We start from the raw sequence: 16,749 nt of genomic DNA, 5'->3' as shown, positions 1-16,749 counted from the left end.
CTTGCCAAAGGTGGCCGGAATGTATGGCCGAGGTCCCTTTTTCGAGTCTTCGCAGCAGAGAGATAGGTTTGAGCCGAAGATGGGCAACTCCCGAAATTTGTATTTGGGGTTGGATTTGAGGCTCTGAAGTGCTGCGTCATCCTCCTGCGCCTTGGCAATAGCCAAGAAATCGAGTGAGACGGGGATGTTAACCTCGGAGACACGAGACAAAGCGTCAGCAACTATGTTGTCCTTGCCGGACACGTGCTGGATGTCTGACGTAAACTGGCTTATAAAGCTCAGGTGTCGAAGCTGACGAGGGGACGCTTTGTCGGGCTTTTGTTTCAAAGCATACGTGAGAGGCTTATGGTCCGTGAACACTGTGAACGGCCTGCCTTCTAGGGAGAAGCGGAAGTATATGATGCTCAAGTACGCGGCGAGCAGTTCGCGATCGTAGGTACTCTAGTTCCGTTGAGCGGGGTTCAACTACTTAGAGAAGAAGCTCAAGACTTGATCCACCTCTTGGTGAAGAGCAGCACCTACTGCGTCATCAGAGGCATCAACAAAAAACGGCTAGGGGGTGCATCTTGCAGAAGAAATGCCAAGAGTGTAGCGTCGGCCAGTTGTTGACGGGATTTGTCAAACGCGCGGATAGCCTCTTCAGACCACACGATCTCTCGTGAGTCCTTAGTTTCGGGGCCAGACAAGTACGCGTTGAAAACAGACTGATGTTGGGCGGCCTTGGGCAGGAAACGACGGTAGAAGTTTAGCATGCCCAAGAACCTCCTCAACTCCTTCACAGTCTTCGGACGCGGGAAGCTTGTAATCGCTTGCACTTTGTCTGGGTCAGGCTGTATTCCTTCAGGGGATATGGAGTGGCCGAGGAATCTCACCTGTTTTTGAAGGAACTTGCATTTCTCAACGTTTAGGATTAAACCGGCCTCAAGGAGACGTTGAAAAATGAACTCGAGATGGGCTAAGTGCCCAGACTCAGTGGAAGAGGCGACCAAAACATCATCCAAATATACGAAACAGAAATCGAGGCTTCGCAGGACTGAGTGAATGAACCCTTGAAAGGTTTGCGCCGCATTGCACAATCCGAAAGTCATCCGGGTGAACTCGAAGAGTCCAAAGGGTGTGCATATTGCCATCTTTGATATGTCTTCTGGAGCTACAGGGATTTGATGATGGCTTGGCTAAGTCCAAGGTCGAAAAGATGCGGCAATTCGCGAGGTGATGCGCAAAGTCGTGGATAAGTGGAATTGGATATCGGTCAGGAACCGTCAGATTCTGTAATCCCCTCAGGGGCGCCATTCGCCGTTTGGCTTAGGGACCATATGCAGTGGGGAAGACCAACAGTTGTTTGAGGGCGTCCAGATACCCTGTTGAACAAGTTGTTCAAATTCTTTCAGCGAAATGGCAAGTTTCTGGGGTGGTAGTGGACGCACTTTCGAGAAGATCAGGGAACCAGTAGTATTAATGTGGTGTCACTGGTTTTGTGAGACTACACTCGGCAGTAATCTGGTTGAACTTTTGGAGAAGTGTCCGAACACGAGAGTCGGTAATGTCTTCTAAAAGAACGAAAAGATTATTGTCGGGGTGAGATGCCATTTGGCCCGACGAATTAAGGTTGGTCGTGGGATCTATAAGGAACTTATTTTGCAAGTCCACTAGCAACCCATAGTGACACAAAAAGTCTGCGCTTAGTATGGGGAAGTTGACATCCGCCAGGATGAAACGCCACGGAAACGTCCTACGCAAGCCAAGACTCACGTCCACTTGCCTATACCCGTATGTGTTGGTGTGGGAGGAATTTGCTGCCGCCAGTTTGAGCGGTTGTGGAAAAAGTCGATGGTGCCGGGGTACGGGAAGGACCGAGAACTCCGCGCCAGTATCCATGAGGTAGTTGCGCCTGTTGAAGGGGTCGAAAATAGTTAGGCGACGTGGCGCCGCGTTCTGGGTGGCCGTCGCCAGGACCCCTCGCGGACCTAGTTTTTTGCGGTAGACGCGAATTTACACGGGAGCGTACATCTGCTCGCTTTATCACCGAATCTAAGATGGTACCAGCAAATGCCTCTGTCCGCAGGCTGTCCTGACGACCTGTTACCCGAACGCCCTTTTCGAGCGAGCTCGCGATCTGGCGCCCGAACGCTGAGCGTCCAGCGTCGCCCGCATTTCGACCACGCTGGCTGTTAAGGCGGCTATCTCGCGCCTCGCGACGTCGGTTGAACGGCCGCTATAGTCCCCGCCGCATGCGAGGACCACAGAAATAAATTTCGAATGCTGCGAATCCTGCTGCGCCACAGGATGCTGGGAGTCCTAAGTCCGCACCCACTTAGTGACGGACCGAACCGCTTGGGGAGCAACTTACTTCCTCTTTTCTGTAGTTCCCGTACTCCTCTTTTTATGGTTTTGTGTAAACACAAAACCTTATTAAAATCGGTTAATTGTCTGTCTGCCTGTCTGTCTGTCTGTCCGTCACACGCATTTTTCTCGGAGACGGTTGTAGCGATTGACACTAAATTTGGTAGAGACGTGGGAACTGTGGAACGGCTGGTTTGACGATGAATGTAAGCTAGCAACGGAACGGAAGAATGCCGCATACCGAGTAATGTTGCATTCTCAAAGAACGCGGGCACGCGCAGAGACTTATCACGAACTCCGTCGAGCGGAGAAGCGACTTCACAGACGGAAAAAGGAAGCCTGGGAGAACCAACAAGTCTGTGAACTAGAAAAGTACAGGGAGCAACCGCACCAGGCGCGGAAGTTTTACCAACAAGTCAGCAGGATGAAGCCTTATACACCTCGATGCTCATCCTGCCGAAACAAAGAGGGAAATCTGATTTCCGACAGAATGGGCATATTAGAGCGATGGGTTGAGTACTTTGATGAGCTACTGAACAACCAGAACATCGGCGAGTTGGAGGTCCCGCCAACTGAAGACGACGGACAAATACTGCCACCACCAGGTTTAGGAGAAACAGTCCGTGCAATTCATCGGCTAAAAAATCATAAGTCGCCAGGGGCCGATGGAATTACAGCCGAATTGGTTAAATATGGAGGCGACCAGTTACACCAAGTGGTTCATCAACTTGTGCTCAAGGTATGGGACAGCGAATCAATGCCTGACGATTGGCAGCGAGGCATAATCTGTCTCATACATAAAAAGGGAGATATCACACAGTGCAGCAATTATAGAGGTATCACGTTGCTGAGTACCATCTATAAGATATTCTCCACTATCTTGCTAGGCCGGATAGCCCCATACGCCCAGAACATCATTGGCCCATACCAAAGAGGCTTCACTCCAGGCAAATCAGCAACAGATCAGATTTTCTCTCTGCGGCAGGCGATGGAAAAACTGTTGGAATATGGACAACAGTTGCACCATCTGTTCATCGACTTTAAAGCCGCCTATGATAGCATAGCCAGGGTAAAACTGTACACGGCCATGAGAGAATTCGGTATCCCGACGAAATTAATAAGACTGACTAGGCTGACCCTGACCAATGTGCGAGGCCAGATAAAAGCAGCAGGATCACTCTCAAGACCATTCGACATCAACAACCGTCTACGACAAGGGGATGCGCTATCATGCGTCCTCTTTAACCTGGCCCTCGAGAAAGTGATCCGTGATGCTGAGGTGAATGCAAGAGGTACTATCCTCTTCAAGTCCACCCAACTACTGGCCTATGCTGACGATATCGACATCATGGGAAGAACCACCCGAGACGTTCAAACTGCCTTCATCCAGATCGAGCAGGCGGCGCGAGATCTTGGGCTGCACATCAATGAAGGCAAGACAAAATACATGGTGGCAACGTCAGCACCGAAGACGAATCAACCAACAACATCAAACCGCACTGGTCAAACACAAGCACGAACAAGAATAAGGATAGGAGAATACAACTTTGAGACCGTTGACCATTTCTCCTATCTAGGGTCGAAAATCACAACCGATAACAACTACGATGATGAAATCCGCGCACGGTTGTTGTCAGCCAACAGAGCCTACTTCAGCTTACAAAGACTGTTCCGCTCGAAACGTCTCACCATAGGGTCAAAGCTCTTACTGTACAAGACTATGATCTTGCCAGTCCTCATGTATTCCTCGGAAACTTGGGTTCTTAGCAAGAAAAATTGCGAACTCTTGGCCGCGTTCGAGAGAAGAATCCTCCGAAGAATTTTTGGCCCCCTACATGAGGATGGACGATTCCGTAGCCTACACTATGACGAAATCTATGAGCGATACCATGACCGTCCGGTTGTGGATAAAATCCGGCTCAATAGGTTACGGTGGGCGGGTCACTTAATCCGTATGGATGAAGATGATCCCACCCGGAAAGTCTATAAGGGCAATATCTATAGTAGGAAAAGAAGACGAGGCAGACCCTGCCTAAGATGGAGCGATGGGGGGGGGGGGGGTCCCCATACATGCAAAAGGGGGGTGTAAAATTTTTTTTCATCAAATATAGTCATATGGGGTATCAAATTAAAGGTCTCGATTAGTACTTTTCAAAGCCGATCTTAGTTTTGGCATTGGTTGGAAGGGTGGGGAGCACGGGGGGTTGAAAGTGATCACTTCTTTAAGGGGGCCATTCTCAGAAACTGCCAAACCGAAAAATCTGAAAAAAATTAGGAGGCTGCCACTATATGGTGCCTGGGCTCCGAAATACCTTCCATGCCGATATCTGTTTAAATAAAGTTAATAATAGTATATTACTACAATTTTTTGTAATTGATTAGAAACCCCCTTAAGTTCATCCTAGTACCATGAAATTTTGCAGTGATATAGGCTATAATATAGAGCATGATCTTACCAAGTTTGGTGGAAATCGCGCTATTACTAACAAAGTTATAATACCTCAAATTTGTTGATTCTTTGAAAATTTGAAAGACTTCATAGTCAATATCACCCGAAAGTGGGTACTCTCACATAATATATGGATATATTACGTGCTACGTACTAAGAAATACACAAAGCCTTTCCTACCTGAAGCGTCCAGCTTCCGGTTTCCCGACTTGTTTTGCTCTAGACTTGTTTTATTGAAGGGGCAACGGTTTGTATATACAGTGACTCAAAGTCAAAATGATCCACCCGGTATAAAGCAGTTAAAATGTGTTGTACTGATTGAAAATAAGTAGATCATGAACTACTATAAATAAAAAAATGTTGCTTAAGATGAACTCGTTTACTTTTAAGTTTGTAAAAAATAAAAAATTTATTTCATTTATAAATATAATAACATAAACATAAAAATGCATAATTCCTAGTCAAAGTGAAAATGATCCATTAAAATAAAAAAGGCAAAAACAAAGTAAATTCAAAATTTTTTTTAGCTAATTAATATTTAGTATGAAGCGCTTTAGCCACCCTAACAGCTGACAGTCTTCTTGGCATTGACTCAACAAATTTTTTTGTGAATTCTGATGGAATTTTTGCCCATTCCTCCAAAATAACCTGCTTTAAGTGATTTCGGCTAGATATTCTATGTTGCCTGATTCGATCGTCTAGAAAGTCCCACAAATGCTCGATAACATTCAGATCTGGTGATTGTGGTGGAGTTTCGATAACCTTAGGACAATTGTAGAGCATCCATTCGCGAATGAGAAACGATTTGTATTTGGGGTCGTTATCTTGGTAAAACTGGAAATTCCCTTCAAGACCCAAATTTCTGGCACTGGCATGTAAATTGTCCTTTAGAATTTGAAGGTACATAAATGTCTATGACATAAATATTCCCGACCCCATTGGCTGCCATGCAACCCCAAACCATTACTGAACCGCCCCCATGTTTTACGCTCGCTTGTAAATTTTTCAAATTTAACTCTTCATTCTTCTTTCTCCATACTCGAACTTTTCCGTCGGATCCAAAAACATTAAATTTGCTCTCATCTGCAAAGATAACGTTGTTCCAGAATTCTGGACCGTGTGAATAGTAACGATTTGCAAATTCTAGCCGGCGTTGCTTATTTTTTGGACTAATTAACGGCTTTATTCGAGGGGCTCTGTTGTTAAATCCATGATTTCTCAAAACGATTCGGATTGTTTCGTCGCAGACCTTGATACCTAAATGCTTTTCAACTTCTACACGTATTTTTGGTGCACTTATTTTAGGATTGTCTCGAACCAAATTTAAAATCCATCGTTCGTCACGCTCGGAAAAAGCCTTTTTAGGACTTATACGAACTTTATTACCGATGCGATTTTCTCTAAATCGCTCAATTATATGTTGTACAGTTGAAGGACTTTTATTAACAATATTCGCTATCGCTCTTTTACGTTTTCCAAGCATAAAATGATGGATCACTACCTCCCGCTCTTCGTACGTCGTGTGTCGACCCATTTCACTAGAAAACTTGCCGAAATAGAAATGTAACTGATGACTGCACTCAGCGAAGGGCTATAGTCAACTGCACAGTTGTACAGCTACGCATTTTAACAGTACATCACAAAAGTTTAGTACCAAGTTCATTGGAATAAGTTGCCTGGATCATTTTCACTTTGACCCCATATTCGGACCAATGACAAATATTAACAAGTAACTGCAAAGAAAATACACTAATTTCAAATATATCTTGAGTATTTATTACTAACATATCAAGAATTATTATTACGTTGAAATAAATTCATTTGTATTAACTATACTTTAACCTAACTCGACTAAAGTCATTTTCAATGGGTGGATCATTTTCACTTTGAGTGACTGTATGAAAATAGCGGAGCATTCACCAGTGGACTTCGACATTTCTTGCCGATTTCATGGTAACAATGCAATATAGATAAAATAAAATCACCATCTAAAACTGCATCTTCTCACAATCACATAATAAATATGAAAGAAATCAAATGCAAATAGATACATTGTCACGACGAGATTGTTAAGTGGCCAATAAATACCTTGAAAATCCGTTGCACAAAAAAGGTGGGTCCACCACTTGAGGAAAATTCATGTTTGAGTCAATCACGATCCAACGAGAAGCAGGTTTGAGACGTGTATTACAAACTTAAATCGCAGAGATTAGTAAACTCCCCATATTAAATCATGACTAAGTTGAAGGCCAACCCAGATTTTACACGCGTGGTATCTGCCAGCTTACTGAACTGTCGGAGACGATCACTGATATCTGTAACGCTGGTGCAGGCTACAGAGGAAACTGGTTGATATACGAACGTTCCATTTTTGGTGGCTAGATTCAATGTGATGCGTTCAATAGTAAAACTTAACCTTTCCGCATATTTCATCTATGTATCTTCACAAAGAGACTTCTACAAATTCTTCTTAGAAGAAACGGAGAGAAGACAGACTGGTCGTCGGTCACGAGCGTCTATGATTACCCGACCAATTCTTCCACATTACACAATAGGAAAACCTAAGATGTCTCAAGTTTGGAATGGATGGTTACTTACTTTACGCAACAAAGATTGCGGAGCAAAATTGGTGACCATCATTATCTTACGATCATTAATATGGTCGTTGCGCTACCATTTTCATTAAGCGCAACTATCATACAACATCTACCTGCCTACATATATAGCTTTCCATACTACTTCGATCAGATCAAGTTCAACAGCCAGTATCTTAAATGGAATGATCTTGAAGGCCATCTAGTCGAGTCGAAGCAATGTGCAAGATTGCCACCGTCATTCCATGCCCGAAATAGAGCCGAAAACTTCGTGATGTGTGACCTCTTTCGTAGATATTTTTCAGATTTTTGTGTTTTGGTTTCCGCTAACCTTTTTTGGCACCACATCATCAAGCATCACATAATGAATTTACTCGAACGACCCAAATCATCCGCCAATCTTTATATCTTATTTCCCACCATATCAATCTAAAAGATGGCAATGATCTTTCAACAAAAAATCCATAATGACAAAACTCAGCGGATGAAAATTCACTTTATTAAAAACACACCTGGTGAATCGATTAATACAGCTCTTTCTCGAAAATATGGGAAATGGAAAATTGATATTTCAATGATCTTCAGCGATCTTCATTAGCGGTTACTCTACAGATCTTCCATTGATTACCGTTCGCAACTCTTCATCTCAGGGATCAGTGAAAAAAAAAACGCAAATCACCTCGCTCAAAGTCATTGCACGCATAGTAACATATTAGGTAGTGATCTTGTCAGCAATCACTTTAAACCATGACGTCTAGCTCCACTCGATCATATGACCCAAACAATCTTTAGTGATTAACGAGCGCATAAATTACCTATACGCACCTATCGAGGCAAAAGCTTGAAAGTGCTCAATGCAATTCTAGACAGCTTGCAGTATTGATTTGGCGAAATGTTTTTTTGTAACGGGCTACCATATGGGATACCTTGCACATATGTACCATGATTTCTTGCTTGTCTTACTAGCTAACCTCTAGCCAAACGCAGATACTTTTTCAACCAGTAGCGCTATTTCTGCTGGCCTTCATGCGTTCCCATATCAACAAAGTAGTTTTGTGAACGGTTTACAATGACAACTCAAAACTGAAAGTATGAATTTGCGAACTGAAGATATCTTAGTAAATCGCAATTTGGAAAATAAAATGTCAAATTCTTTAACTTCTACCCAACTGAAATAAGTTCTTTATTCTCAGTACTTTCCTTGCCTAGATTAAGCTAGCATACTATTTTTGAAGGGTGGGGGGGAGGTTGGATGTGTAGGGAGGTGAAGTGCATTTACCCACAAAGTGTCGGAATCACTACCGGCTAAAGTACCACCCTGGAGCCTCCAGGACTCTGACCCGAAACCTTTTGACACACTATCTCAGGCCAAGCCTACTCAATATAAGAGCAAAACCCCGTGGATTCAGGGAGCCTCAGCTACCCTAGCATCTCCCTCTTTTTCATCTTAAGAATGCCTTGACTGTAGCGTTCCACTTGGCTCCACGTGTCTTCACTCTGCAGCACGGCCTCAATTATGGTGTCTGGAGACTCACGACACCCTTCTATCGAAATGTGATGGCGATGGCGATCTACCTCTTGATTCTCTTTCCCAAGATTGCTACCATGCGCAGAACGTACGGGCTCTCTCTTCATAATCGACAGCTTCCTTACTCGGCGGCATGGAGATCGATCGGAACAACTCCGGTATCACCATTACAGCCGGCTCCGAGACAGTGTTTGTACTTGCGCTAGGCGCTTGCGCTACATTTCCTTACTGAGGGAGTCAGCCCACATTTCGGAACAGAACGTAAAGGAGGAAGGACCACCGATAAGGGACCGCCGATGTTAGACATCAGCCGGCAAATCGCAAATATTCTAGCCATTCTGCCTTGTCTGCCGTGTTGCGGATCTGCTCAATAAAGCTCATCTTCGTGTCTATCATGATGCCCAGGTATTTCACCAACCTGAATAAAGAGGACGGTTGGAACTCTCTCCTTAGTCAGCACAACGACTTTAGTTTTCTCCAAGAAGAAGAGAGATAGAATCCATGCCCAGGTATTTCACCGCGGGCTTCGCAAAGCCATGGTTTCACCAACCTGAATAAGGAGGACGGTTGGAACCCTCTCCTTAGTCAGCACAACGACTTTAGTTTTCTCCAAGAAGAAGAGAGAGAGAATCCATGCTCAGTCATCCATCTGCTTACTCGCCACATCACCATTCCCAGTGTGCGCTGAGCCTGTTCGACCATAGGTGCGATAACCAGTGCCGCAACATCATCCGCGTATCCGACCAGATGCGATTCGTTAGGCATCTCGAGTTTTAGAAGGCGTTCCAAAGGATAAATCCTTGAGCCGGCCCCGATGTTACCATGATTCTGTCCTAACCTTCCCGGGTCTCGTAGAGTAGGGCATCATCATCATCAACGGCACAACAATCGGTACTCGGTCTAGGCCTGCCTTAGTAAGGAACTTCCCAAAACTCCCTGGTTTTTCGCCGAGGTCCACCAATTCGATATCCCTAAAAACTGTCTGGCATCCTGATCTACGCCATCGCTCTATCTCAGGCAGGGTCTGCGTCGTCTTCTTTTTCTATCATAAATATTGCCCTTATAAACTCCGAGCTGGATCATCCTCATCCATACGAATTAAATGACCCGCCCATCGCAGTCTGTTGAGCCAAATTTAACGACGCTTGGTGTAATTGGTCGCCTCCATATTTAACCATTTCAGCTGTAATTCCATCGGCTCCTGGCGACTTATGATTTTTAAGCCGATGTATCGTACGGACCACTTCTTCCGTGCTTGTTGATGGCAGCATTTGACCATCGTCTTCAGTTGGCGGGACCTCCAACTCGCCGATGTTCTGGTTGTTCAGTAGCTCATCAAAGTACTCAACCCATCGCTCTAATATGCCCATTCTGTCGGAAATCAGATTTTCCTCTTTGTCTCGGCAGGATGAGCATCGAGGTGTATAAGGCTTGATCTTGCTAACTTGTTGGTGAAACTTGTGCGCCTGGTGCGGTTGCTCCCTATACTTTTCTAGTTCACAGATCTGTTGGTTCTCCTAGGCTTCCTTTTTCCGTCTGCGAAGTCGCTTCTCCGCTCGACCGAGTTCGTGATAAGTCTCTGCGCGTGCCCATGTGCTTTGAGAATGCAACATTACTCGTTATGCAGCATTCTTACGTTCAGAGGGGATTCTAGGTGGTGTTGTAATTCGAGCCCGGAACACCATGCCAACGAGATAGTAATCCGAGTCTATATTGTCTTCTCTATATGTTCTGACATTCATCAAGGCTGAGAGGTGGCGGCGTTCAATCAGCACGTGGTCAATTTGGTTGAAAGTGGTACCATCTGGGAAGGCCCACATATCACATATGTTTGTGGACCGCTTTTCGCGAAAACCAGGTACTTTCTGTAACCATTTCGTGCTATATATCCGTTACCATTGGTACCCCTATGTAAGCTATGAGAGTCGACGTATCGTTTGAATACTTGACTGTTGAAATCTCCAAATATGATTTTGATATCATACCTGGGACAGGCTTCGAGGGTCCGCTCAACTGCCTCGTAGAAGGTATCCTTCTCCGACTCTGCAGTCTCCTCTGTACGGGCGTGAAGTTTTATGAGACTTATATTTTTAAATTTACCTCGCAAACGCAGAGTGCATGACCTTTCGCTTTCGACTGACTAAGAAACCTACTGCGAACATATGGTTTACAGCAGGTTTCATTTTTTGGCTGACTAAGAAACTTACTCCGAACAAATGGTTTACTGGATGGGCGCTATAATATATGGTGTAGTGGCCCTTTTCCAGGGAACTGGTTCCCGTCCATCACATCCCTTGTAACGATGTTACATCGGCCTTATAATGGGACAGAGTACCGCTACCTGCTAAGTAGCATTCGGTCTGTACAGAGAGCGCACGTTCCATGAGAAAATGCGCAAATCGTAATTCGGATTTGTCCTTGTAAATTCCATCCTTTCCGAGACTCCTTCTGTGGCTTCGTAACGTTGGTTTTTCGTGCAGGGTTATCCGCCCCACCCAACCGCCAACCTGAAGGACCAGTTAGTGCAATTTGTCCCGTTTTAGACACGGGAGACTCGCCTTTATCCTTCTCTGTCTGCAGTTTTTCATTAAGAAAGAACGTCCAGCAATCAACACGTGGAAGTGGAAATAGGCTTTGGTAGTAGAGCTATTGTGTTGATTCAGCAGGTATTTCCCAGGTTTTATGCTCCATCGTGGGTGCTAATCCATGTTTCGGCCTGGGACCTATATTACCCTTTGATCGCCGAGTAGGGCGCGGTCTTTTAAATAGTCCCTGGAGCCTGGAGTGTGGATTTTCCAGTGCTTCAAGCAGGTCGCACCACCTCGCAGAATTAAAGGTGTTTCTTAAGATAGGGGTCACAAGGAACACCACTCGCCAACAGTGGCGACTGTGTGCCCTAGCCAATTTTACCGTTTCGACCACTTCCTCAATGGCATCAATTGCGGATCGCCCCGCAGTAAAACAATATTGGGTTGGTGAGTAATCTCCCGCAGCACATATTGCATCAGTCAGTCGTGGATTGATGAGCTTCTCAAGCAGCTTCCTCTCTGTGTCCAACATACTGAGCGGACGATAAACTGACGGCGCCTCTGGGTAGCCTTTGCTTTTGCTTATCAACAAAAGCCTCGCAACCTTCCGGGGATAGGGAAAGACCCCGCTGTCGAATATGTGCAAGTAGTAAGTCCGCTTGTATGACCAACCATCCGGTTCAAGTGCTTTTATGTCCTTCAAGGACATGACTGCCCCCTCTAGTTCCTTTGCAGTAAAGAGTGGGCATTCCTCAGTACTCAATCCTTCATCGACAGCGTCAGTTCGAATGGTTTGGACAGGAAAAAGATCCTGCACGATTACTTCCATCTTCGCTGTTTTCATAGAACAGGGGGACCAATGGGCACCGAGTTTTTTCAAAACCAGCTTATACCCGAGGCCTCTCTCTTTACGACGTTAATTTGCTTTTGCTTATCAGCAGAAATCTCGCAAACTTCCGGGGGGAGGGAAAGACCCCACTGTCAAATATGTGTTGAATGCGCCAAGTAGTAAGTCCGGCTTGTATAACCAACCATCCGGTTCTAGTGCTTTTATGTCCTTCATGGACAGGACTGCCCCCTCTAGTTCCTTTGCAGTAAAGAGTGGGCATTCCTCAGTACTCAATCCTTCATCGACAGCGTTAGTTCGAATGGTTTGGACAGGAAAAAGATCCTGCACAATTACTTCCATCTTCGCTGTTTTCATAGAACAGGGGGACCAATGGGCATCGAGTTTTTTCAAAACCAGCTTATACCCGAGGCCTCTCTCTTTACGTCGTTAATTAGCTCCTGGTAGTAGCGTCCCTCTGCCTGTTGATTTCGTGGCAAAGTTCCTTTTTCCCACTCTTATATTCTGCGGATCTAAGCATCACCTCGCCTTGGCCTCTTGTGCGCTGAGCAATCCGCGGAAGTCTGGGGCAATTCCTCCGTAGGCATGCAATTTCAGCCGCCCACTACTACACCGGTAATTTCCAGGAACGTAGTTGTCGTTTGGTAGCTAATGCATTATAAGCTGCGGTAATAAGGCTCATTGTTGAAGGAACTAGCGATTCAGTTGCAGTTCTTCTATCTGCGCCTGGGTATTTTCGCTGATTTACCTATCTTGAGAGAGCTTCGACAAATTTTACCACGTCGATTTTCCCGATATTCCACCCGATAGGTGTTTGCCGAGCGGTAGAACATTGGGAAGAGTCACTTCGAAGGAGATGTACTGTTGATTACTAGCCGTGAAATCTGCCAGCACCTTCCATCGTTGGACAGCTAACCGTGGATTCAGCGACAACATGGCGAAATTAACTACCACCTGACCTAATTCTTGTAACGCATGGTGGTTAGAAGAAGTATCTATACCGATTCAGGTTGAATGGTGCACCCCTTTTCCATGAATGTGGTTGCACCCCTGAGGACCCGGAGCATGTCATGTCCTACTTTCCACGATTTTTCTCAGAGAGGAGAAGCCTGAAAGACTTTCTTAAAACCAACATAAGCCCTGAGAAGAATGTCGGGGTAATGCTGAAATTGGAGTCAAACTCTTGCTGGTGGAGAAGCGGAGCCCGCAAGGAGGGCTCGAAGAGCGGACGCTTTGGTCGCTTAAAGCGCAGACTTCCCCGCGAAGTAATGCTTTGCGACAATCCCGAAGAGAAGGTAGAAGGAAAAAGGATTTAGTGAATAAGAATCACACAGTTGCAACCTGATGCAGTGATGTCTTTGTAACCTTAAAAATGAAACTAGCCCAAAAATGACGCGTGAACTTTTTAGCTCAAACTGTTGTAATGATTAGAGTGGAAATAGGAGATCAGGTCGATCATCCTGAGTGGCCGATAACGACCTAGAGGGCAGAGCTATCCCAAAAATCTAAACAAATTGGCTAAATTGACCGTAAAGGTCCGCCCCCGTCGCAGAATATTAAATAAAAAAAACAACCAAAAAGGGATCGCGAGAATTCAGTCTTCCTCGTCTGAAGTCAGAGAACAAAGTGAAGATGAATCATTGAGGACGGAACGGCACAGCATATAGCCGACTACCTCCGTATTCCATCAAGGATCCATCTCAGCCGTCACTTCATCCCTACGAAGAAAAAAGAATATTTAGTTTTCTTCAAATTCTGAAACGAAGAGATAGCCGTTTCACATAAAGGTAGGGAAGGACACTCCTCAGAAGCTCGGACGGCAATACCTTTCAGCTTATAGCCGCAAAGGCCCGTAGATCCAGAGGCTTCTGGGAGGCAATCACCTACGAGACGTTAAATCTCAAGACAAACACAACAAACGACTAGCTCTTATGGTATACTACCAAGGATAGGACAGGAAACTCTACGTTACAAGGTGGGAAAGGAAATTGAGGCTTAGGAACACTTGCTTCCGGGGAAAAAGGCGTGAAACCTAAAACTAGAAATCTGAAGGCAAGTGTACGTGGAGCCTAGCCGGGAACAATATTGAGAATCTAATGATTCTCTATCCGACACCACCAAACGAAGTTGTGAGCCGGAATAGGCTATCTTCCACTTGATTCAGGAAACCTGCAAATAAGAAATTAGACCTGAATCCAGGAAATGTTGGGCCCCACGTTGGGCGCCATTTGTAATGATATGAGTGGGAATAGGAGATCAGGTCGATCATTCTGAGTGGTCGATAACGACCTAGAGGGCAGAGCTATCCCAAAAATCTAAACAAATTGGCTAAATTGACCGTGAAGGTCCCCCCACATTCCCGAGCCTGGCTAGCACAGAGGCGTGCAAGAACCTGTCGATCGAGCACTTTGATGGAGCTTCAATCTTTGTAGGCGGCCCTTCACAGTCAATTTAGCCAATTTGTTTAGATTTTTGGGATAGCTCTGCCTTCTAGGTCGTTATCGGCGAGTCAGGATGATCGACCTGATCTCCTATTCCCACTCATATCATTACACTGTTGTTGTGAAACATTTCCTATTTTCCATAATTTTCTATGTCATTCTATCAATCTATAGAAGTAACACATTCTTTTATTGTTTCAGATAAAATCGCGGTCATTTCCGCCGGTTTGGACGACGCCTTCCACTAAGCCATGGGAAACTTTACAGTGAAATGAACTGTTTGTAGGTTTATAAGGTCATAAACAAAATCGTGCTAGTAAATTGTGTTTAATGGTCCGACCTGATACTACAAGGCTTGTGAAACAACAAGAATCGACATCGCGAAGTCACATTGGTTCTGTCGCTAAATTCAATAATGGAGTCCATACAAAATGTCGACACCGCAGCGACCGTAGCAGCAGAATCAATAGGCGCCAATAGCGATGAACAGTCCAGCGGGGACAGTAATCATGAGCAAGAAACATCGAAAATTGGGGTATATTGCACTCTGCGGTCACGATCACTTGGTGATCACAAAGGTAAATCTCAGCACGATGGAGATCAGTATTCAATAAAAGATAATCTCACGACCTATTGCACTGTTGGAAGACGATTGAAAAATTTCATTAAAACAAGCGCACTCGAAAATGAACTGCCCTACACGAAGCTGAATGAATCGCTATCTACATCGTCAACCAATTTCGGAATATCCAACAATTTATCTACGGAATCAATAAAAAACGCTTGCGAATTGTATGTTCTAAGCGACGATGAAAGTGACGAAGTCGATCCAAGGCGATCGGTGGAGGCAGTGAATGGCTCGTTACTAGACAAAATCACTGGTAGCAATTTTCGGCGTTCGCTATTGCGATCGTCAGCTCGATCATCCTCCACTGATCGGAAGCGTCGCCATGAAAACTTCCATCCATATTGCACAATGCGCCGAGATCGCTTCGACAGACTCCCAGATAAAGCACAATCCCCGGACCTGAATTCGGATAAAATAAACCCAGACTCCGCTGAAGCATATCACATCCTAAATGAGCTCGACGCAATCTTAGATAACCAAGAAGGGATCGAGATCGCCTCCGTATCGTCCTCTTCGCCAGAAAAAGTAGAAGATTATCTTCTGGAACTAGATACGTATCTAGAACAGATGGAACGATGCGGAAAACAGGGGAGTGATGACCATCAGCAGGAAAATCTTGAAGCTTATCTGAGAACCAGCGACGCTAACAACTTCCCGAAACATGCTCAGCGATCTGAAACTCTCCCGAAAAAGTTAAGACGCTTAATTGCACCTGGTGATCCTGCAGAAATAGTGGCTGAGAAAAAGATATCAGCGGTCGAGGCAGATTTAAATTACTCATTTGATCGTGGCCATAAATTACGAAGCACCGTTGGGTCATCACAACCTGAAAGTGATCGTATTCGTCTCATACATGGTAAGTCTCTAGCCGTAATCTTCTGACTTTCTATCTAATCTACGCATTCTACCAAATCAGTTGAGTCATTCTTTTCAAAGAAATTATTGACCAAGCCGTTGACCGCTTTTTTCCATCTTCTATTCTTTCAAATTATTCACAATAAACTTTCACTAATTTGCCAGAACATCTATCCACGAAGAAATTCAAAAGATATACAGTTGGGACAGGTACGGAAATACCTTGGCTACACACCTCTCTGTGCTAATTGAATTAATGGATGTCTTTGAAAATATCTACAGCGCAAAAAAGACTTGGCAAAACCCCATTCTCAGCTCTAGGGCGAACTACGCTAGTAACTATGCTTTGGTATGTTCAGCGTGTGCCAAGCTGTTCGATAATAATTGAAATGAAGAGTGAAAGTTTTTCACTTGGAGTTTGTTTAAAATTTTTTGACAGTGCTCGATTCGTAGGTGAATAATGAGGACAGACTGGAATTATTATTAAAAGCATTGACTCAATGCGTCCGGGTTCATTGGGAGTATTTTTTTTGGTA

At 44.7% G+C, this 16,749-nt stretch overlaps 1 protein-coding gene across 1 annotated transcript in view; it reads left to right on the top strand.

Moving 5' to 3' along the window:
- Window positions 1-16,749, top strand: part of LOC119654515 — a 118,617-nt gene that overhangs the window by 55,384 nt on the left and 46,484 nt on the right. The window contains exon 2 of the mRNA XM_038059953.1: window positions 14,932-16,214. Within this exon, the coding sequence (XP_037915881.1) occupies window positions 15,146-16,214 (1,069 nt within the window). The 5' untranslated portion in view covers window positions 14,932-15,145. The remainder of the gene's footprint in view (window positions 1-14,931; window positions 16,215-16,749) is intronic.

The sequence above is a fragment of the Hermetia illucens genome, chromosome 4 (assembly GCF_905115235.1).
Source record: "Hermetia illucens chromosome 4, iHerIll2.2.curated.20191125, whole genome shotgun sequence".
Lineage (NCBI taxonomy): Eukaryota > Metazoa > Arthropoda > Insecta > Diptera > Stratiomyidae > Hermetia > Hermetia illucens.
Note: the sequence above shows the minus strand (reverse complement) of the source record. Positions and strands in the feature narration are given on the sequence as shown.